Raw genomic sequence first — 22,060 nt, 5'->3', positions numbered from 1 at the left:
ACGTTTGTATCTAAGAGAGCTCTAAAGGGAGGTCGGATCACAGCTGTGGAAGAAGAACCTAGTATGTCGGGACCCAAACAAAGGAGAAAAGTGACTGGAGATGAAGAAGAGGCCTTCCCAAGTCACACACAGGTCTCGGCCAAGGAAGGGAGCTGCCGTCGGAGGCCAGAGGAGGCTGAAAGAAGACCCGCGGAGGCTGAAATGCCAAAAAAATGGAGAAGCAGGGTTCGAAGAGGACTGATAGAGGCTTAGAAGTGCAAGACGGCGCCGAACGAGCTTCTACTGGTAGAAGCTTGGCACCAGAAAGTGGGTCACACGCCCTCACGCGCCGGCGCGTGGGATTCAGGTCGTCGGAGAAAAACGTTTGTGGGAGGTGCGTGGATGGATTTTTGGCTCCGGTGCTTTGAGAAAAGTTGCATATCTCCTCTTTACGCTCCTGATGATGTGGTCGGTGTCGGAAAATATCGCCCGAAAAATGTTGACGGTGATGAGGGTTTTCTGACCACGATATGGCTGACCGGAAAGCTTTGGGAGATGGAAAAGGTGACTGGAATGAAACACGGTCACTGGACGGATTCCCAGAATTAATTACACGCGTAAACCAGAAAGAATAAAGTTTTCTCCCTTGACTCTGATACCATGTTGAAAGAGAGAGAGAAAAAAACCTTACTTCTCATTCATATTATTGACTTCTTATAATAGAGAAATATATATACGAGGCTAGGTTGACCTAACTACCATATATGTGACCTATATTAAGAAAGGAAAAAAAGATTGTACACTATAAATACATTGTATTCAACACACATAATCTAGTGTAACATGATCGATTGAAGCACATAGAGATAGACAAACATTTTATTAAGGAGGAACTAGATAGTGAGTTGATCTGAATTCCTTATGTATTTACCAACTGCCAACTTATAGATATACTTATCAAAGGTTTAAGCAGTACAATGTTTCAAGCAAGTGTATCCAAGATGGGAATGGAAAAGATCTATTCACTAGCTTGAGGAGGAGTGTGGAAGAATGTAATTGGGAAATGTTATAGTTGTTTTTTTTTGTAATTAAAGAGATGATTAGGACAATCCCATAATCAAGGGGATTTGATAGAATTAGGTTAGGAACGTTTCTATTTTTTGTGCTAAGACTATTTGTATAAATATATGAGATGTATAGATTGAAATCAAGGAAGAAATTTATTTTAGTCAAGAAAGAATTAGAGGCCAGGAATGAGGAGGTGGACCCTCCTAGGGATGTGGGTTTGGGCAGCGTGGCAAAAGGGGAGGATTTTGTGTGTCTTCCCAATGGTTTTGTTGAGTTCTCTAATTGTTTGGGGATGCTAGTTTTGGGTTTTGAAAAGGAAATTAGTTCTCTTCTTAGAAAATTGGAATCAAAGAAAGGTTGTGGGGTTAAGGTATTAGGGGGAAGGAGAAAATCCATGTCATCTTCTCAACTTGAGAAGGAAATCTAAGGGCTCAAGTACTCAATCAATTACAATAGTGCTCTGTCCATGGTAAGAGGAAAGGAGAGGGGTGTGGGGACTTGACGGTAGGGGTTTCAACTGATCGTAGGTGTTTATTTTATTCTGCTAGGGGTTTTTTTGTTATGGGTAGGGGTTCTTTTGTTTCTCCTTTTAGGTTTCTGCTAGGGGCTTTCCAGCCCCCTTGGGAGCTGGGTGTTGGTGGGAAGGTGGGTTTTAGTTGCTCTTTTTTCTTTTCTTGCTTGCCTCTTGGCCATATCTGTATATCCTGTGTGTACTTTGTTGCGCCTTTTTGCAAGTGCCTTTAATGTATTCTGCTTATTTGCCTATCAAAAAAACATTGACAAAGAGAAGAAGTACATTGTTATCTTTAAATAATTTTCAATGAGACAAATAACCAGAAAATTGTATCCCCCTCTGTTTAGGCTTCAATTGGTGGGTTCAAATGATGCTCACTGCTAATCAGACATATCTCAATTTGCTAATTAGGTTGATGTGATTGGCCAATTAAACTTATTCATTTTTTGTTTTAACCTTTGGAAGATTTGTCGTGTTGAGGACCTTCTTGTTAATGGCCTCATCGAGGGAAGCATCATTCACATCCACAGGGCAAGAACTATCATCATTGATACTGATGGCATGATTTCTGCATCAGAATTAGGTAATAGTATCCCATGAGTTAGTTTTATTGTAATTCTTTTATTGTTCTTTCCTTCTTTTGCTTTTGTTTCTTTCTGCAATTAACCTCAATGACTAATTGATCCCATCTTAAAGAAGCTGAATAAACAAATTGCTGTATGTTTAAAACTTTCTGAGTAAGCAAGGAATCTTTTTTAGGTTGCAGAACAGGCATCGGTAAGGGTAACTATTCAAATGGAGCTGGTGGTGGTGCTGGCCATGGCGGAAGAGGCGGCTCAGGACTTTTTCATGGGAGGGTGAGTGAAGGTGGTGACAAATATGGTAGTGCTGAGCTTCCCTGTGAATTGGGAAGTGGAACTGAGGGTCCCAACGAATCTTATGGACATGTGGCTGGAGGGGGAATGATAGGTAATAATTTCAACATATGGTACAAATTTCAGAAATAAGTTTCTCTGTTTATCATATTTATGTTTTTAATTTATGTAACAAAAACTAATGGGTGCTGGAGTTATTATAATGTTAGTTCTTTGAGTTGTTCCTCTTGGTAAGTATGCGATTTTTTTTGGTGTTATTATTGTAATTATTATTTTTAGGTGTTATTATTATTATTTATTAGAAACAAAATATGTATTAATTAAAGTGAATAAAAATATGAGAAGGATGAGAAATCCTCCTCATGATATACAAACCTGATAAAAAGACCTAGAGAAACCTCCACTATAGAAGGAGGACTATACAAAAGGAGCGAAAAGCCTATACAAGTATAACATCTCTTAAAGTTCATCTAGGAAGTCACCTAATAGGCCCAACCCTAGGGTATACATATCGAAAGACAACTAAGCTAAATTACACTCAAAGGAAAGGGTTTAAAAATGTCAATACAGTAGGCCCAAAAAGAAACATAGAAATGAAGCAAGTCTTACATCATCTCAGATGTCTTCCAAGTATCCTCGAAAATCCTAGCATTCCTCTCTTTTCATACAATCCACAACAAAGTAAGATAAACAATCTTTCAAAGAGTCTTGCCTCTAGTAGAGTTCCCAAAACACTTGAAAGAAATAACCATCCTATCGTGAATATTGCTTAGTTGACATTTCCCATTTTTTCCTTCATTTCTATCTTTGTAGGTTAACATTTCCTGTTTTTCCTTCATTTCTATATTCCCCATTAGCTTGCCATCTTAATTTTAACTTCTTGCACCAAATTTGGTTTTGAATTGTAAGCTTAATTCACACAGTTATGGTTATTCGGTCTAGATACAAACTTATGTCACACAGCTAAAGTTATGGCTTCCATTCAGTATCCTGCATTTCATCCGATTACTATTCCTTTTTATTCCATTTTTCAGATAAGTAAACAATTTCAATGCTTTAACCCAGGTTGACTTTGACATACATTATTGGCCCATTGTATGACAATTTAAGCTTTTGGGTCAAATTGGTGGTTTAACTCATTGGAGTTATATTAACAAGCTAAAACAAGAGGAGAAAGAAAATGCTGAAAAGAATTCAAAAGACCCAACCATGTGGATGCATTGGATGGGTATTCTGCACACATTTTCTTAGAATATACTCACATCTTAACATAACCACAAATCACAGTCCTATTGAGGGGACAATTTGTAATTTTGAGATAAACACACACTCACACACACACACACACACACACACACACACACACACACACACATATATATATATATATATATATATATATTTAATGAAGTGTGAGAAAATGTTGGTTTCTCAATCAAACCATTTGATATATAATCTGGAGATATTGATGGTTTTCCCATTTAGCAATGCTATGAATAAGTACTGGATGCTGAGAAAGAATTATCAATCAATTCACTTTAGCTTCCAAAGATGCCTCAATCCAGTTTGCTATTTGATCTTACACCTAGATTATGTTCACCTATTCTTTGTTTCATTTTTACTAGTGATGGGATCCATTCAGTGGCCTCTTCTAACGCTTGATATTTATGGAGCTTTGAGAACCAATGGTCAAAGCTATGTTGGGGCAACAAGAAACATTAATGGGACTTTGATTGGTGGACTTGGTGGTGGTTCTGGTGGGACAATTCTCCTTTTCCTTCAAACACTTGTGCTGGCAGAAAACTCATCTTTATCTGCTGTTGGAGGCAATGGTGGTCTTTTTGGTGGTGGAGGGGGTGGGGGTGGAAGAGTTCATTTTCACTGGTCTAAGATAGATGTGGGTGATGAATATGTTCCAGTTGCAATGATAAGTGGTGCCATTGATAGTAGGTATGTCTATCACAACACACATATAAATGTTTATCCAGTGTTTGAGCATGGACCTGTACAAATCTTGTGAATAAGTTTCTTATTGATTGCAAGATACCTAAAACCTTGTTACTTTAAGAACTTTCTGTAACCATTTTGATAGGCTATTAAAACAATAGATTTAGGATCTGTTGACCAATGAAAATCTGCTGCATAACAACATATTACTTGCCTTATAATGTTTAACAGTGGAGGTGCTGGAAACAATGGTGGTTTTCATGGAGAAGAGGGCACAGTTACAGGAAAGAAATGCCCTAAGGGCCTTTATGGTACATTCTGCAATGTATGTCTTGCTTTCATTTGATACTTGTTTAGATTGTTAAAATCATATATAATTCCATGCGATAGGAAAACCTTGTAGTTTTTCTATATCCTTAAGAAACATGTCACATTTTGGAAGCATGAACTAAAGCACTATGAACCAATTATTGCCTACAGAAAGATGTCACATTTTGCAAGCATGAACTAAAGCACTTTTAACCAATTATTGCCTATTAGACCAATGAGATTTCTGTCATTAAGAAAAGTAATTTCTTATGTGTTCTACTGTTTTTCCAATTCCATCTCTGTTTCTCTGCTTTTGTGTACATTAATGAGACATTGAACATCTAATTTGTGTGCTTATACTATAAATACTTTTCATGATTGGTGGATCTGAATTAGGGAGGGACTTTTCATCACAGCTCAAACTTCTTTCAAATTACCCTAGCTTGAGCATCCAATGTAACAAACAGCCATAGGGAGGTCATTTGACTGCTGGTTAAACTAAAGAACACAAAACTTTACCTGATAATGTAGAAATTTATGTATGTCATCTCTTGATAAGGTTGTTTTTGCCTTGACCGAAAATTGTGCATCTTTTTAAGGCATATGACCCTCAATAGTGGGACTAGAACTAGGTGTAGGGCTTGTGAACACTGGTGAACAGGAGTAAAAGGAATTTGAGGTTGCATGGAACAAATATATGGTTAAACTTTGCCTACTAGATTGAATGGAGTAAATTTTATGTTAAGCCATCCTTTTTTTTCTCATCCACATCAAATGTGTAGATGTATGCATCTATGTGTTAAGTATGCTTGTCTATGTGTGTACATGTAGAAGTGTTCTAGTGTTTATTCACCTTTGTAAGTTGATCAAGAAAATTATTTTTGTCTATTCTTTTGGCCTTTTAGTTTACAATTGATATATTACCTTTCAAGTACTTTCTTTGTCTTTAGATATATTTTTTTTTATAGGAAACAAATAATTAATTAGTAGTGAGGAAAGCTACATGGAAGATGAGCTATCCTTCACGTCACAGCAAATATAGAGTACAGATGGGCATGGATGTTAAAGATGGTCCTAGGCCCAAGGTGCAATGACTCCCCAGCTGTTGCATACACTTGCTGAAGAGGCGCATGTTGTCAATTTATTTATTTATTTATTCTTTTCTTTTTAAGTTCCTGGTAAAACAAGATCGTTTTGCCCTTTCCTTTTTAAACTGAACATATTTGGTAATATGAGCATATGACAAATGTCTGCATGTTCAAATATACAGGATTTTACAAAGTTGCATATATACCTAGGTTATGCCTCACTTTGCTCAATTGTGTCTTGTGCCTGAAATGCACCTTGCTCCTTTCAGAACTATGCAATTGGGAGACAGAGATGTTACAACCATAAATCAAGATCAGAAAACCCGATGAGTGATCCTAGGAGAAATAACACTTCAGGGTGGCATGAAATCCCTAATAAACTCTTGGCTTCATGCTTAGTGAATTGGTCCCACTACTGAGTTGGCCAATCTTGGGATCCAAGTGAGAGAGCAAGCCATACACACCTTCAAAGTTCTATAGTTTTGCAAATTCACACATTCAGTTTTCAGGGCCTTCTCTTGACCTGAGACACCCAAGAGGGAACAAAGGCTGAATCCACTTCAAAATTGTTAATGCCCTAAAATGTCTTTTAGGTTTTGAAGTTTCAATTATTACTAAAATATGTTATTTGAGCATTGCAAACTTGATGTAATAATTTCTGGATGATTTTGAATATTGTGTTTGTTTACAGGAATGCCCTGTTGGCACTTACAAAGATGTTGATGGCTCTGATGTACATCTTTGCGCTCCTTGCTCTCTTGACCTTCTTCCCAACCGGGCAGATTTTATATATGTGCGAGGTAATTCTGACGGTTGCGCTTTAATATATGTGGTAGTATTTCTGGTCTCTTTCTTTAACTTTTTGGTTCTTTTGTCCCTCATCTTACAAGAGGGTGCCCACACTGCAGGAGGAGTTACTCAGCAATCCTGTCCCTATAAATGTATATCTGACAAGTATAGAATGCCAAATTGCTATACACCTCTTGAGGAGCTGATGTATACATTTGGAGGGCCTTGGCCTTTCTCGCTTTTGTTGTCGTGCATTTTGGTTCTTCTAGCTATATTATTAAGTACCTTGAGAATCAAATTGGTGGGATCAGGTTGTTCTTATCATAGTACAAATTCAATTGAAACACAAAGTCATAACCATTTTCCATACCTTCTTTCGTTGTCAGAGGTACATGATTGATAGCAAGTATTCCTTCTTTTCCTTTTCAAATATGATCAATAGCCACATGTGGTTATCCCTAGACAATTTTCTGCATTTTATGTTTCTGAATTTCAAGGTGCGGGGGACCAGAGCTGAAGAAACTCAGAGCCATGTTTACAGGATGTACTTTATGGGTCCCAATACTTTCAGAGAACCCTGGCATCTTCCTTACTCTCCTCCCAATGCAATCATAGAGATTGTGTAAGATAGCAATTTAACTTAAAGGGTACTTTGACTGATGGCACAATTGGATGCTAGGTTTATGTTATGATATTATGGGTTTACAATATGGCTGGATTTCAATCATGGGAAATATTGGTGTTTGCTGGATAATTTAACCTTTTTCTTTCACTAGTGTTTTCTGTTCATTCAACAGAAGAAAGTGATCTGAATTATTAGCAATGTCCAATTAGGTTGGATTTTTGATCCAGGATATGCTCCTTAATGAAGCTTACTGATCAAGTAGATGTGTATGCTTAGAAGCCTATTGTATTGGAAGAACATATTAGCATCAGGTTGTGCCATCTCATGATTCAAAAAAATGTTTTCTAATATTCTGACTATTTTGATCTACAGGTATGAAGATGCTTTTAACAGATTCATTGATGAGATTAATTCAGTTGCTGCATATGATTGGTGGGAAGGGTCAGTACACAGCATACTTTCAGTGCTTGCATATCCTTGTGCATGGTCATGGAAACAGTGGCGTAGGAGGAATAAGATTCATCGCCTTCAGGAATTTGTCAAATCTGAATATGATCATTCATGTCTCCGCTCATGTAGGTCAAGGGCTCTATACAAAGGCATGAAGGTCTGGTTTATTATGCGTTTGTTATCATAAGCCATTTTTTTGCACTTGCCAGTTTGCTAAATGACATTTTAATCTTTTGCATGCTTAATATTGGGACAATTACAGAAACCTCACTTAATGCTTTTGTGGCCAAAACTGACCTTCCCTTGCATTTAAGTGATGTTATTATCTTCCCTTGTTATTGGGGGTGACTGATAGTAGAAATAAAAAGTTTGTTAAATCTATCCAATATGAAGAAGATGGTATGATCTTCCCAAGAAGGGGCACTTATGGCCATGAGAAAATTTTTGGAAATCATTGAGGGCCTTTAGTTTTGAGATCTTCCTTTGCTTGGGGGGTCCTTTACTTGGAATGGGGGCTTGAATAATCAACCATGGTTGAGGTTATATCGTTTTTTGGTTTTTGAGGGGTGGGAAGGCCCTTTCAGTGGGGTAGTGCAATGTATCTTACCTAGACCTCTGTCAGATCATTTACTGATTTTGTTGGATGGGGGTGGTTTGAGGAGAGACCCTTCTCCTTTTAGATTTGAAAATATGTGGCTAAAGGATGAAGAATTCAAAGATATGCTGAAGAGATGGTGGGTGGGGTTCAATTTTAGGGGTTTTTGCAGCTTCATCTTGGTCGAGAAATTAAAAATTTTGAAGGCTAAATTGAAGAGTTGGAACAAAGAGGCTTTTGTTAATGTGGTAGTTAGAAAGAATTTGGTTATTTCCTAGGTTTTTGGGATTCTAAAGAAAGGTTGGGGGCTTTATCTCTAGAGGAGGTGGTAGCAAGGGTGAAGCTTTGTAGATGAGCACTTACGGAAGAAATTAACTGGAGACAAAAATTAAGGGAGGTATGGTTAGAAGAAGGTGATAGAAATACTAATTTCTTTCACAAAATGGCAAATGCAAACAAAAGAAGGAACTTTTTGCTAAGTTCAAAATTAATGAGGTTTGTTTAATTGTGGAGATTGAGATTAAGGAGGAGATTGTCTAGGCTTTTCATAATATCTTATTGGAGCCAAGGGAGTGGCATTGCATCAGGGATATGAATTTTGACACTTTAAATGTTCAAGATGTTGTAAAGTTGGAGTAGATGATTTTAAAGGAAGAGGTGCTTAATGCCCTATTAGATCTAAATGGGGACAAAGCCCCAGGGCTAGATGGTTTCTTAATGGCCTTTTGATAGTTTAGTTGGGACTTTGTTAAGGAAGAGTTGATAGGTTTTTTCAATGACTTTCATGAGTAGGGCAAATTTGTGAAATGTCTCAATGCGACTTTTCTAGTGTTGGTTCCAAAGAAAAGGGGGTAGAAGAGCCTAAAGATTTTAGGCCTATAAGTTTGGTGCGTAGTCTTTATAAGTTATTGGCTAAAGTATTGGCTAATAGGCTTAAAAAGATGGTGAGTAAAGTGGTCTCTAGCTTCCAAAATGCCTTTGTGGAGAGAAGGCAAATTCTAGATGTCGTGCTTATTGCCAATGAGGAAATTGACTCTATGTTGAAAAGCAAGAATTGTGGGGTGCTATGTAAGCTTGACATCGAGAAGTCTTATGATCATGTTAATTGGGATTTCTTGCTTTTAGGCAAGATGGGGTTTGGGCAAAAGTGGATCAATTGGATTGGATGTCGATGGTGCATACCAACAAGTTTCTTGGCTCTAGTGAAGGACACTCCTAGCTTTTTTCAAAGCTCTAGGGGCCTAAGGCAAGGGGACCTACTATCGTTGTATTCGTTCGTGCTAGACATGGAGATGCTTAGTTGCCTTCTTAAGAGGGCTAAAAAGGGTAGTTATTTGTTTGGTTTCAAGGTGAATAGTTGAGATGGAGAGGGAATGGAGACTTCTCATTTGTTATTTGTCAATGATACTTTGGTATTTTGTGAGGCCACCCAAGCTCAAATGACCTATTTAAGTTGGTTATTTTTGTGGTTTGACGCCATATGGGCTTGAAAATAAATTTAAGCAAGAGTGAGTTCATTTTAATTGGGAGGGTAGAAAACTTAGAAGATTTGGCTTTTGAATTAAGTTGTAAAGTGGGAGATTTTTCGACCACTTGGGTCTTCCTCTAAGTGCTCCTTCTAATTTTTTGGCAATTTGGGATGAGGTGAAAGAGAGTTTTTTAAAAAGATAGACAATATGGAAAATATAGTATATTTCCAAAGGGGGAAGACTCACTTTAATTCAGAGCACTTTATTTAGTTTGCCTATCTACTTTATGTCGTTATTCCAGATGTCGAGGAAAATGAATTTGAGGTTGGAATAGATTTGAAGGATTTCCTATGGGATGGCGGGGATTTAGAGGAAAAGCCTTATTTAATAAAGTGGGCTATTGCTTGTTCAAATAAAAGAAATGGGGGCTTATGAGTTAGGTGTCTTTCTTCGCTCAATAAGCTTTTCTTTGCAAGTAGATTTTGTGGTTTGCAACGGAAAGGGAGGCCTTTTGGAAGCATATTAGAAATGGTGAATATGGAGAAGTTGAAGGGGGGTGGTGTAGTGCATGACAAGTATGGGGTTAGGTTATGGAAAACCATAAGGAAATTGTGGGGAGATTGTTAATAGTAGAGTCTCCTTTTTTTGTGGGTAGTGAGAAGAGGGTAAAGTTTTGGAAGGATAAGTGGTGTGGTAATGAGCCTTCGTGTGTTCCTTTCCTTCTTTATTTGTCTTAGCTAGTTCAAAGGAGGCGTATGTGACGGTTTTGTGGAATCAATCTAATGTTAGAGGTTGTTGGACTCCTAGCTTCTCTAGGCATTTAAAAGATTGGGAGATTGAGATTATGAAGTGTTTCCTCTCGAAGCTTCAAGAAAAGGTGGTCCATGGGGGAGGAGAAGATAAGGTGATCTAGTTGGAGACAAAGACCAGTTCTTTTTATGTGAAGTCCCTTTATGCTTTCCTAGAGTTTGGTAGTTTAGCCCTTTTCTTAGAAGGTATTGTTTGGAACTTGTGGGTTCCACCTAAGGCGAACTTTTTTGCTTGGGACATGTCGTGGGGTAAAGCCCTGACTTTAGATCATCTTCAGAGGAGAGGGTGGTTGTTGGCTAACAAATGCTTCATTTGTCATATTTAGGAGACGATTGACCACATCCTGCCACATTATGGTAAGGTGAGAGTTTTGTGGTAGCTTTTGTTCTCTCTTTTCAGTGTATTTAGGTGTTATCTTCCTCTATAAGAGAGCCCCTATTACAGTGACATGGGTTCTTTGTTGAAAGGAACGAAAAAAGTGTGGGCAACAACTTCTTTGTGTCTCTTCTGAACAATTTAGAAGGAGAGAAAAAGAAGATTGTTTGAAAACGAGGAGCTCTTTGACCATAGACCGAAAAGCTTGTTTCTTTGTAACTTATTGTCTTCAACCAAGTTGTACATAGCTAAAGGCCCAATGTCCTTATGTGACTTCATTGATTGGTTGAGTTCTCATCAAGGGAGGGAGTAGTTTTTTGTTTTCCTTTTTTAGCGTCTTTTGGCCACCATTGTATATGTCCTGTGTACTTTGATGTGCTTTTTTTGACACTTTTTTTTAATACAATCTTTACTTGCCTATCAAAAAAGAGGATGGTATGATCTTGGAAAGCCATAATTTAAGTTTTGGGAAAGATCTTGAGGTATTATCCTTGACTCTATAAGAGATTGATGCATGTTTGGACGTTAGACATGCCTTTTCAAGATGAAGAATTTAGTGAAGCTATCTTTTAGATGGATATGAAGAATTCCTTGAGCCCTAGTAGGTTTAATTTGGGTTATTTCCAAGACTGTTGGGAAAAAACCCTTAGAGGGGAAGGATAAAAAGTTTATAAGGAGCTTCGCTCTAGTAAAGTGATTATCATGATGCTAACTCTATCACTACTACCATCTTCATGAAGGAAGATGTACTGAAAGCCTTGTTGTTGTACAGAATGGGAATAGAATACCTTGGGCTACTCATTCTAGAAAATCCCATTTCAATGTTTGGAGAAGTCAAGAATGCAAATACAAAATTATTTCTATTTGTATTGTTTGGTATCTATTGGAATAGATATTCAAATTTAGTCAAACTGTCAATATTCTCATTTATCAAAGATTAGAGTGAAAATTATTTTCAAGATTTTAACATAGGCTAAAGAGATAAAGCTTAAAAGTTGAAACCTAATCATAATACAATTATATGGTCTTATTATTTAATTAATTTAATCAATTAAATGTAATTATATATAGTATTTCTAATCATAATATATATAAACCATCTAATTTATGAACTTATTGCTGAAGTTTAGAGAGAACCAACAATTTTGTTTCTGATATTTTTTACTTTACTTTCTTCTAGTAGGGGGATGTTACTCCTTCCTACTATTTCTACCCTTCTCAATTCTCCTTCATGGAGAATCTTGTCTTTCTAGAAAATCTTAGTTTGATGACCTCTTTTCATTAGAATCCTTTTCACTTTTCTTATCCAAAAGCAAAACCTGGTCATCTTTCAGATGGCAAGTTTAATTTGGAAGTTAGTTCCCCTGAAAGTCAAAGCAATCAGCAGTGACAGGTGTATTTGGGATGAATGGGCAGTCAGCTATCTTTCTCTTCATCGGTCAGTGTTGTTATATTTGAAAGCTATCCCAGATATGTTGGTTTTTTCTTTTCAGGATTTTCAGAAGAAAGCTAGGAACAACACGTTGTGTCATTGTGTTTTGTTAGCCATGCACAGGTTTCAAAACTTGAGAGAGGTCCTGGATCTTTGAGGATGAGTAAACAGATTGTTGGAATGTGAGAGAATTCTTTGTTAGTTCTTTTGGATTTTATCATCAAATGTATATTACCACTCTTAACAGTCTTATATCTAGAATTACAACGGTTGCTTAGCTACTTAGAGGACAGTCATTGACCATGAGGTAGAGATCTTACCTTTGTTCAAACTTCAAAGGTCTAAAACAGGTCTCCCATTGGTGACTAGAAATCACAGGGTGGAAGAGGACTATTTGGTCACTATCTCCTCATATTCATCCTTGGCTACAAGAGACCCCTGAGAGTATTGAGGGACATGGTTCCCTCCTTCATGTGGAAGCCTAGGTTGGCTGATTTTGGGAGGTAAACATTCTATTCAAGGAGTATCCCCTTCTGTTGATAGGAAATTTTCTTCCTCTTAAGAGATTCCTGAGACTGGATTGGGTTTTTCCTGAGATCTTCTTTTGCTTGGTTTTCCCTGTCGTCCTTGTACTTTTTTCCTTTCTCCCTTTTTCTTTTCTTATGTTTAATATGAGTTATCTCTTATCCTTACTGTATTTACTCATTTTGCATTCTTATGAAATTCTAGGTTTCCCATCATGAAAAAAATATGATAAGTAAAAATGGCAAAAAATTTTAGAAGAAAAAAAATAAAATTGAGGATTGGTAAACTTACTAGAACTTGGTACATGGCAGTTAAATTAGGTGCTACATCTGCCTCTGGATGGGCCCCACCTAGAAGAATCAATGGGTTTACAGAGTAAATATGTCAAAATTTTGAATCATCCAAATCATCTCAATTTTGCCTCAGAGATTTCTTAATTGCAACCACTTGATGGCTGGTTTGACAGGCACATGCACATGACCCTATATGCTTAGAAAGTCTGAATATCTATATTTAGATATTCCCTAGATGTACAGCTGAAGAGCCTGATTATGCAGTGGCAAAGTTCGGCATTTGGTTCACACAGAGCAGTCTTCGAATAATAGCAACATAAAAGGAAAATTAAATTATTAAAAAAAAATAAAAACATAAATGTAATCTACGATGCTTCTATTCAATAAATTTGCCCTTATTATCCAAAACATTTTTATATTTAAATAATTTCATTAGCAATGTAATTGATTTAAGTTGCTTGCATATTAGTATTAAGAAATTCAATAATTTCATGAAGAAGTTTTAGTAGTAAAATAAAATATTATTATATAAAAAGCTAGAAAACAAATGCAACAAAATATTTCATATTTAAAAAAAAAACAAGAATCTAGATTATATATTTAAATAATCTCCTTGTTAATGTATTTAATCTTTATTTGATTGCATATTAGTATTAAGCAATTCAATAATTTCATTAAGAAGATTAATTAGATTGCATATTAGTATTAAGCAACATTACGAAATTTTAGTACTAGACTAAAAAATTGTTATATAAAAAGATAAAGAGGAAATTTCAATTTTTTCTTCCAAATAAAAAGGCTAAAGATGGCTAATAACAAAAATTTAGGGAAATAGAGTTTTTTAGGCTTTAGCTCTAGTTGGGAGGTTCTTGATTTTCCACTTGTCATGGTATGATGTATCTGTAGCAGCTTCTGAGCATCAAATACTTGTTAGCTCTCCTCATTTTATTCTCCCTGAGATGAAAATAATCATTAAGCATATTCATTTATCTAATCATAACAAACTCTGTGTCCTGGAAAGAGAACAACTGGGATAGACATGTATATCATCCTCCCCAGTTCACGAAGAAGAAAATAATGGTAAAATAGTCTTCTCAAGGAAACATTTCCTTTGAATATTGGAAGACTAATTTTCTACTTATCATGCCTTTATATGAGTGGCAATTAATGCAGGTTGGAGCAACACCTGATTTGATGGTTGCATATATTGATTTCTTCCTTGGTGGTGATGAAAAGCGCATAGACATAGTGTCTATTATACAGAAGAGATTCCCCATGTGCATCATTTTCGGTGGTGATGGAAGCTATATGTCCCCTTATAATCTTTACAGTGACACATTATTGACAAATCTTCTTGGCCAGGTTTATTAGCAGCCTCTTTTATTTCTGTTCTTTTGAATAGCTATAACAATTGTTCATTTCAACATTTTCACTATGTTTTTGTATACCCAGCATGTCCCTGCTACTGTCTGGAATCGTTTGGTGGCTGGTTTGAATGCTCAATTAAGGACAGTGAGACATGGATCCATCCGTTCTGCATTAATTCCTATTATTCGTTGGATCAGTAGTCATGGAAACCCCCAACTTGAGTTCCATGGGGTTAAAATTGAGCTTGGATGGTTCCAGGCCACTGCTTCTGGTTATTATCAACTGGGTATTTTGGTAGTTGTTGGCGATTACTCGCTCCATAACATGAATCAGTCTGATCTATTGGACAGAAGTAGTGATGAATGTCCAAGGTAACTTTATGTGATTGTACACATGAGAAGCATCTGTATATGGTTCACACAAATTCTGCTTCACCATTTCCTGCACATTTTAAGATCTATAAAACATGGTTTATCCATTTACTGATAAAGTGTCTAATACTAGCTCTGACACATGTTGCAATCAACTGTGATAAATTTTGGTGAATTGGTTGTAGTTTCTTTATGTTCTCCATACCAGTGACATATCCCTACCTCTGAAACTGTGTTGTCCAGTGCACTGGTGAGAAAACCTTTAGATGAAGACCTTTCACTCTTTATGGGAGAACAGGTGCAAAAATATTGCACCATATGAAAGAAACCCAGTCTGTAAAATCACCTGTTGTGTACATAAAAAAATGCTAAACAGTTACTTTAGCTTCTTCCAGAGAGAACTTCTCATAACATCTGTTTGCATGAACTGATTTGGATACTGTAGCATGTTTTTTCTGATCATTGGAGAAGTTGTATTGACTTTGCATTTAATAGGTGGTTCAGGATTTTTATTGGTTGCCCCAAATTGTTGAGATAAGTCACTGTTGATTAATAATAATACAATGATGTGCATTGGAAATTAGTACCTCGAGTTGTTGGCTTGGTTTCATTTTGTTAATTTTCTTATTCTCAATCCCTATAAAAACAAAAATACTTTCTACTAGATTTGTTCTTTAATTTGTTATCAAGAGACCTCTTATCCATGGGTTTCTATTTTATTTTCCTTTCCTTCTTGTTTCCTTCCAATGATTAAGTTCATTTCTCATCATGATAGTTGAGGCTACTACTATAGCATATTAATTTTTTTTTCTTTCACATATGTGCCATGATATGTTTCTGGGTGAACATCTTACCTGCCTTGAGATTTCTGGAAAACTTTCCCTAATGTTTTAAAAATAGAATTGACATCTCCTGTGATTTGCCAATATGGTCATGGAGCACCTGTTGCTACTTTGCTGTCAAATATAGTGAGAAAATGTTGACATTATTAAAATTTAGCTTGAAGAATTAGTATTGCCTTACTTTAAAGCACAATTGTTTGATGGAAAATGTCACAAAATTCACTGCCATGATAATTTTTTCTTTTTTTGTGATGACACTTAGACCCGTCATTTAGCCAACTCATGCAGATGCAACCCACACAGCCACACAAACAACACATGCAACTTACAGGAAATAACTTTCCCAACTTGTATTATTCCCTCACAATGCAAGAAACCAAGGCTTACAAAATTGCACTATGACTATGCATAGACTCTCTCCTTTTCACATGCACAATAGGGTATTTATAGGCAATCAAGGGCCATCAGTTACTCCAAATAACTTCCCATGTTTTGTCCATGTTTTGAGAGCTAGCCCATGTTCTACCACTTGTCTTGGCAATTTCTTAAGGTCCCCAGCTTCTCCGTGGGTGTCCCACATACTTTGGCCTTGCTTCAAGTATTGCCAAATGGCCCATGCATCTGCAGCACAACCCCATCTACTGATGAATACTGAGCCACCTCTCCATGCATCAATTGCCTTCGTATCTGCCACGAGTCAGCCACAGGCCCATATTTTATGCTTCAGCCAACCAGCCCCTGATGAGTGGCCTCCTAGACATGTGCCTTGCTTGCTCCCCTTCCTTGGGTTTGCATGCATGCTGTCCCAAGCCAGGCCTTGTTTAGCAGGAGAACCTTTCCTCGTGTTGTAGGGTCTTGGGACCTTGGCTGTGCCAAGGTTCATGCATATAGCATTTCCCATCTGCAACCCATGCACCAAGTTGCCAACATCCTGCCTTGTCTCAGCCACATAGCCCACACCTGTTATGTGCCATGCTTCGCTCATGGCCTAGTGTCTACACCCCCATGCCTTGCCCAAGCCATTGTGCACTTGGGTGTGTGCAAGCTCTAATGGTGTCTTGCACTTGTTCATGGACAGTCTTGTTGTGCTCAGGTATGCTCACACCCTTGGGTTATCCCCCATCCACACATACTCGCACACACACATACCTATTAAAGAGTATTTTGTCATTCTCAGGTTTTTTAGGAGGAGACCTCATCACTTGGAAAAATAATTATAAAACAAGTAGGAAAAATACCTCAGCACTGGGAAAATTCTTCTTAGACCTCCAACAACTTAGGGAACCTGTCAAAGTGTTAACACTCAACACTAGTTGTGTCGAGCCTACATGAATGTGTCATCACGTGGTGCCATTGCCACACACCGTCCTTATGAGACATGCAATGTGTGCTGGCATTGTGGTGAGCACTTGCAGCACTGCCAGCTGCTCACCACACATGTGCCACTTAGCCACTTTGATCCTTCAAGGTTGCCTTAGCCTAGTTCCCACCAATGCACATCATTAGAAGCCCCACTCTCCACCATGAATATGATTACCTAGTCACACTGCCTTGTTTGAGTTTAGACATGCCACCACCAACATGCCTTGAGGTATGTGGGCACAAGTTGTCTCCACACATGCCCCTATGTTGCCCTCTAATAGCTATATGGGAGTTCAATTCCATTTTGAAAACATCAGAAGATGTCACTGAAATTACTCAAAACCTCAAGGGAGGTGAGTGTACTTTTCCCCAAGTTTCACTGGTCTTAAATGATAATATTGAGTCCTGTAGTTATGTTAGTGCACCTGGACTGGTATTGGCCTATTTGGGTATGAGAAGGTAATTTTGTTTTTTTTTTTGCATTTATATTCCAGAAAAGATACAGCAGTTGCAAGAAAAAGCCTTAAACAGCTGCAGAAGAGTCAGCCACATACAAGTCATGCATTATCTCGAAAAAGGATTACTGGTGGAATCAATGGAGGTCTAATAAATGATGCTACTTTGAAATCTTTGGATTTTAGAAGGGACTTTCTCTTTCCATTTTCTCTCTTATTGCACAATACAGGACCTGTTGGACGTCAGGTACTTAGATGATGTTTTCTACTTACATGTGGTGCCTCTTAAGCAAGATTATGATTCTTACAACTCTCCTCCCACCAAAAAATAAATAAGGGAAAGGAAAACAGGGAAGAGAGAGTAAGATAATTATTGGATTATTATTCAACATCTCATATTTGGATATTTTGTGTTTCAGGAGTCCCTGCAGCTGCTGATATCTATAGTTCTTCTGGCAGATCTTTCAGTCACCCTCCTTACATTGCTCCAGTTCTATTGGATTTCTCTTGGGGCTTTTCTTGCTGTCTTGCTTATTCTTCCTCTATCCTTGCTCTCTCCCTTCCCTGCAGGCTTGAATGCCTTATTCAGTCAAGGACCTAGAAGATCTTCGCTAGCTCGCATATATGCATTGTGGAATGCTACATCTTTATCAAACATTGTAAGTTTTTCCTTAGAAGTTGAATGACTATTAGTTTAATTAAGAATTTAAGGATCTGTTGAAATCCCCCATATGAATCCATGACTTGATTCATACCGAAAGAAATATAAAAAATTTTAAACCACTATGCTGTATCGAAGTCGTTATTTTCCACCACATCCACTTTCTTCTTGGAATTTATGCCTTTTTTATTTTTAATTATTTATTAATTTCAAATGGTATGCAACATAGAAAAAAAGTAAGATTTCCACAAACCTCATCATGCCTCATATTCAGAAATATGGCGCCTCATTACTTGAGTTACTGGTTCTAAGGTTAGGATATTGAAGTTAGATGTGCTTCTTTTTAAAATGGTAAGGAGGCTAATATAATTTTATTTTATTTTATTTTATTTTCTTGGCTTCATGGAATGGAACCTCCCATCTCCATCCAATCCCTTGCCACTATTCATGCCATTGAATTCATATGTTCATTTCAAGTTGATTAATTTGGATATTTGCAGGCTGTGGCTTTCATCTGCGGCATTTGTCACTATGGACTTTCCTTTTTTCAACCATCTGAAAAAGCAAATACATGGCATTCAAGGAGGTAAGACCTTCAACTTAGACAATCCTATCTAAAAATAAGATAATGGCATTCTTGGAATACAATAAGAGTTGCTTTTTCAATTATAATACAACAGGAACTTGCAAACAAGTGTGTGCACAGCCTTGAGCACACAACAAAAACTTGAGCTTTACCAAGTTACAAACTTATGGTTTGCTTTATTTTGGGTTTTGGACTAATCATTTCTATGGTACTCGGTATTAGCCATGGTTAGCCTAGTTGGTGAAAGAGAACAAGTTATATTTATGAAATTCATGAATCTAAGCTGAAGTTAAGCACCTTTTTATCTCATTATTATACAAAAAGAGTTCCAATCTGCAAATGCATAGAAATGATTAGTTAGGTTGCAGTGTCCACCATAAAATCAATCCTAGGGCAATATGTATGATTGAGAAGTGTTACTCTTTAAATCTATAGGAAGATTAGCTAGCTTGCAACATCCATGATACAATAAATTCTAGAGCAATTTATAAAGATGGGGAAGCTTTTAGTCATCTTCTTTGCACATTGCTCCTATGCAGGGAGATGAGCGTTGTGCTCCGCTCTGTTAGTTTCAATGAGGGAGATCCATAAAGATGATCACCCAAATTGGATCAAAAGTTACCATTCAATTGATATAAATATAGTCCTTTTTTGTTTTTTGAACATTATAAAATCTTATCTAAGTTTTGGAATTCTTGATCCTATTCTTTGCCTAAATTTATTTGTTTATTTATTAATTTATGCATTTTAAACTTTTGCAAATCTCTTTAGAGCTTTTGAACTGTTATGTCCACAGGGAAGACGATAAATGGTGGCTTTTGTCAACCATCCTTCTGCTCTTCAAGTCAATACAAGCTCGTTTTGTTGATTGGCACATAGCAAATCTAGAAATCCAAGATTTTTCTTTGTTCAGTCCTGATCCAGACACTTTCTGGGCCCATGAGTCTAGTTTATGACATAAAAGAATCAACTATTTGAGAAGGGAACTGTACACATTTTAGAGTCCTCTTGGTGTCAACAGGATCAAGAGATACGAATCTCTACTGCTCCCGGCATAGCCTTGGACTCTTGGCACTGTAAATATGTTTAAAGCTGTATAAAATCATTGATATAGTTTTGCAGTTTTATTCCTTTCATAACCATAGTGGCATGAGAATGTAGAGAATAGGTTACAGGAGTAGGTTTCTCAATTTTTCTAACTCAATTCTAGTCCAGATGGAGAGGTTTTGTTTGTTTGTTTGTTTGTTTGTTTATTTTTGTAACATACAAAAACTTCAATGCTTTAGTCTTTGGTTCCTTTTTCTCATGACCATTTTGTGTACCTCTTTAACTTCATTCTAACTTTCCATTGGAGTTTTGTAGTTGCGTTAATAGTTGATGTAAGTTTTCATATAAAGTGCCTGCTTGATATTCTGATTCAAATTCACAACTGGAAGTCCCTATTCTTTTGTGGATTCTTTGTTGTCGGGCTTTGTGATTCATCTGAGTGTTTGCCCCTGGTTAGATCCAATCCCAAATCCGATTTTTTTTTGTCTTTGCTGTTTTTTCATTTAAATTTGTTTCCAGAAAAATAGGAAAAGTAACCGAATAAGAAGTTCGGTTTGCAGTATGAGAACAAGAAATTGAAATTCAAGGTTGGAGCCCAGCCCAGCCCACCGCCGACTCTGCATGTATGATATTTAAACTGGACAATCATCTGCTTCGTATCTCAGGTACCAGGAGTAACTAAAATTTTTTTTAGCTTAAGCGGTAATCTTTGAATTTATTTTTATCTCCTCTGCCGCATTGGTCTTACTCGCCTAGAATTAAAGTATTTAATTCTATTATTTCTTTTGAGAAATGCTGAATTATATATCACAAAGACCTGATTTGCATTTGTTTTTCTCTTTTGAAAAATCGAGGCTTAAAAAAAATTATACAAATGAAGAGGAAATTATAAACAAAAAAATAATAATAAAGTAAAATTTTTGAGATACAAATAAAATATTATTAATGGATAATTTAATTAAAATATTAAAATTTCTATGTATGAAAAATATGTACACTTGTTGAGTTCCTTTTAAAAAAACATGGGTGACTGCGCAAGTAAGACCTTTTGATTTTGCATAATTTGAAATTCTAGTCACCTAAAAACAATGAAAAACAAATTTTGCTATGTTACATATGATTGCCCAAATTTTAAGCAATATTTTTATTTTTTTTATTTTTAAATAAAGAGAAGATAGAATTACTCTTAATTTTTTAAAATCATGTGATTCATATCACAAGGCATGTACTTTGAAGAAAGGTTTCAACAGCCATCTGAAAATAACCTTTTTTATGTATTTTTTAAAAAATTAAAAATAATAAAAAGTTTAATCTAATTTAAAATTATTTTCGATATATATAATTGCAATTATGTTTTAGGGGAAGGTGAATTTGATGTTAGTCTTAAAGATCACGTATTTTACATAATTGCGTATAAGGATATGAGATGTGGTGGAAGTGTTTAGTCAACCCATGTTTTCCTTTTTGCATCTCTCTTTCATTTTATTCAATGGAAAACTATCTCTTACTTCGATTCTTTTGAAATCCAAGTTTCCATTATCTCAACCCAGCAAGTTCGACCAAAATCGCCCAAGATCATTTCATCGATAATTTGTTTTCAAAATTTAAAAAATCCAATAATATAAAATTAAATTGTTATTTTTCAAATAAAATTTAAAATGGATGTTAAAAATTTTTTAAAGTAATTTTTAAAGATATAATCCAAGGAAAAGTAGGGTTTAATTCACTAATATAACAATATATGAAAAAAAGAACTCTGAAAATTTTAAATTAGTATTATCTTTGTACATTTAAAAATAATTTGAATTACATGCATTTTTTAATGAATCATTCAATTATTTTAAAAATATTCTTTTGTTTGTCATGTCATTCAAATCAATTCACAACTACACTCCTTCATATAAATTTTTTTTTAAAAATATATTATTATTATTATTTTATTATTTGAGATTTTTTTTTTCTTTGGAAACAAACATCTCATAGGATTCTTATTTTAGTTTCCTAAAAGTTTAAGAAATATTGTGCAAAAAAAAAAGTCCTATTTAAATAAGAATTAATTTTTTTTTATTTCCTAAAATTTTAAGAGGAAATATTGTCAAACAAATCTTATTTAATCATAATTACCAATTCAAAAAAATAATAATATTATTTATTAAATAATAAACAATAAATTTAATAAAATATAAATATTTTAATTATAATTAATTTATTTAATATAAAATAAT

General features: G+C 35.9%; 1 protein-coding gene across 1 annotated transcript in view; it reads left to right on the top strand.

Annotated features, from left to right (window-relative positions):
• LOC100254039 (uncharacterized) overlaps positions 1-20,094 on the top strand; it is a 56,064-nt gene extending 35,970 nt beyond the window's left edge. Inside the window, exons 10-23 of the mRNA XM_010665774.3 lie at positions 2,027-2,144; positions 2,321-2,530; positions 4,062-4,386; positions 4,615-4,708; positions 6,472-6,580; positions 6,689-6,957; positions 7,067-7,191; positions 7,567-7,801; positions 14,317-14,505; positions 14,596-14,882; positions 17,581-17,788; positions 17,961-18,200; positions 18,703-18,788; positions 19,585-20,094. Coding sequence (XP_010664076.1) covers positions 2,027-2,144; positions 2,321-2,530; positions 4,062-4,386; positions 4,615-4,708; positions 6,472-6,580; positions 6,689-6,957; positions 7,067-7,191; positions 7,567-7,801; positions 14,317-14,505; positions 14,596-14,882; positions 17,581-17,788; positions 17,961-18,200; positions 18,703-18,788; positions 19,585-19,744 — 2,655 coding nt within the window. The 3' untranslated portion in view covers positions 19,745-20,094. The remainder of the gene's footprint in view (positions 1-2,026; positions 2,145-2,320; positions 2,531-4,061; positions 4,387-4,614; positions 4,709-6,471; positions 6,581-6,688; positions 6,958-7,066; positions 7,192-7,566; positions 7,802-14,316; positions 14,506-14,595; positions 14,883-17,580; positions 17,789-17,960; positions 18,201-18,702; positions 18,789-19,584) is intronic.
• Positions 20,095-22,060: the final 1,966 nt, after the last annotated feature.

The sequence above is a fragment of the Vitis vinifera genome, chromosome 2 (assembly GCF_030704535.1).
Source record: "Vitis vinifera cultivar Pinot Noir 40024 chromosome 2, ASM3070453v1".
Lineage (NCBI taxonomy): Eukaryota > Viridiplantae > Streptophyta > Magnoliopsida > Vitales > Vitaceae > Vitis > Vitis vinifera.
This window is presented reverse-complemented; position numbering and strand designations above follow the sequence as displayed.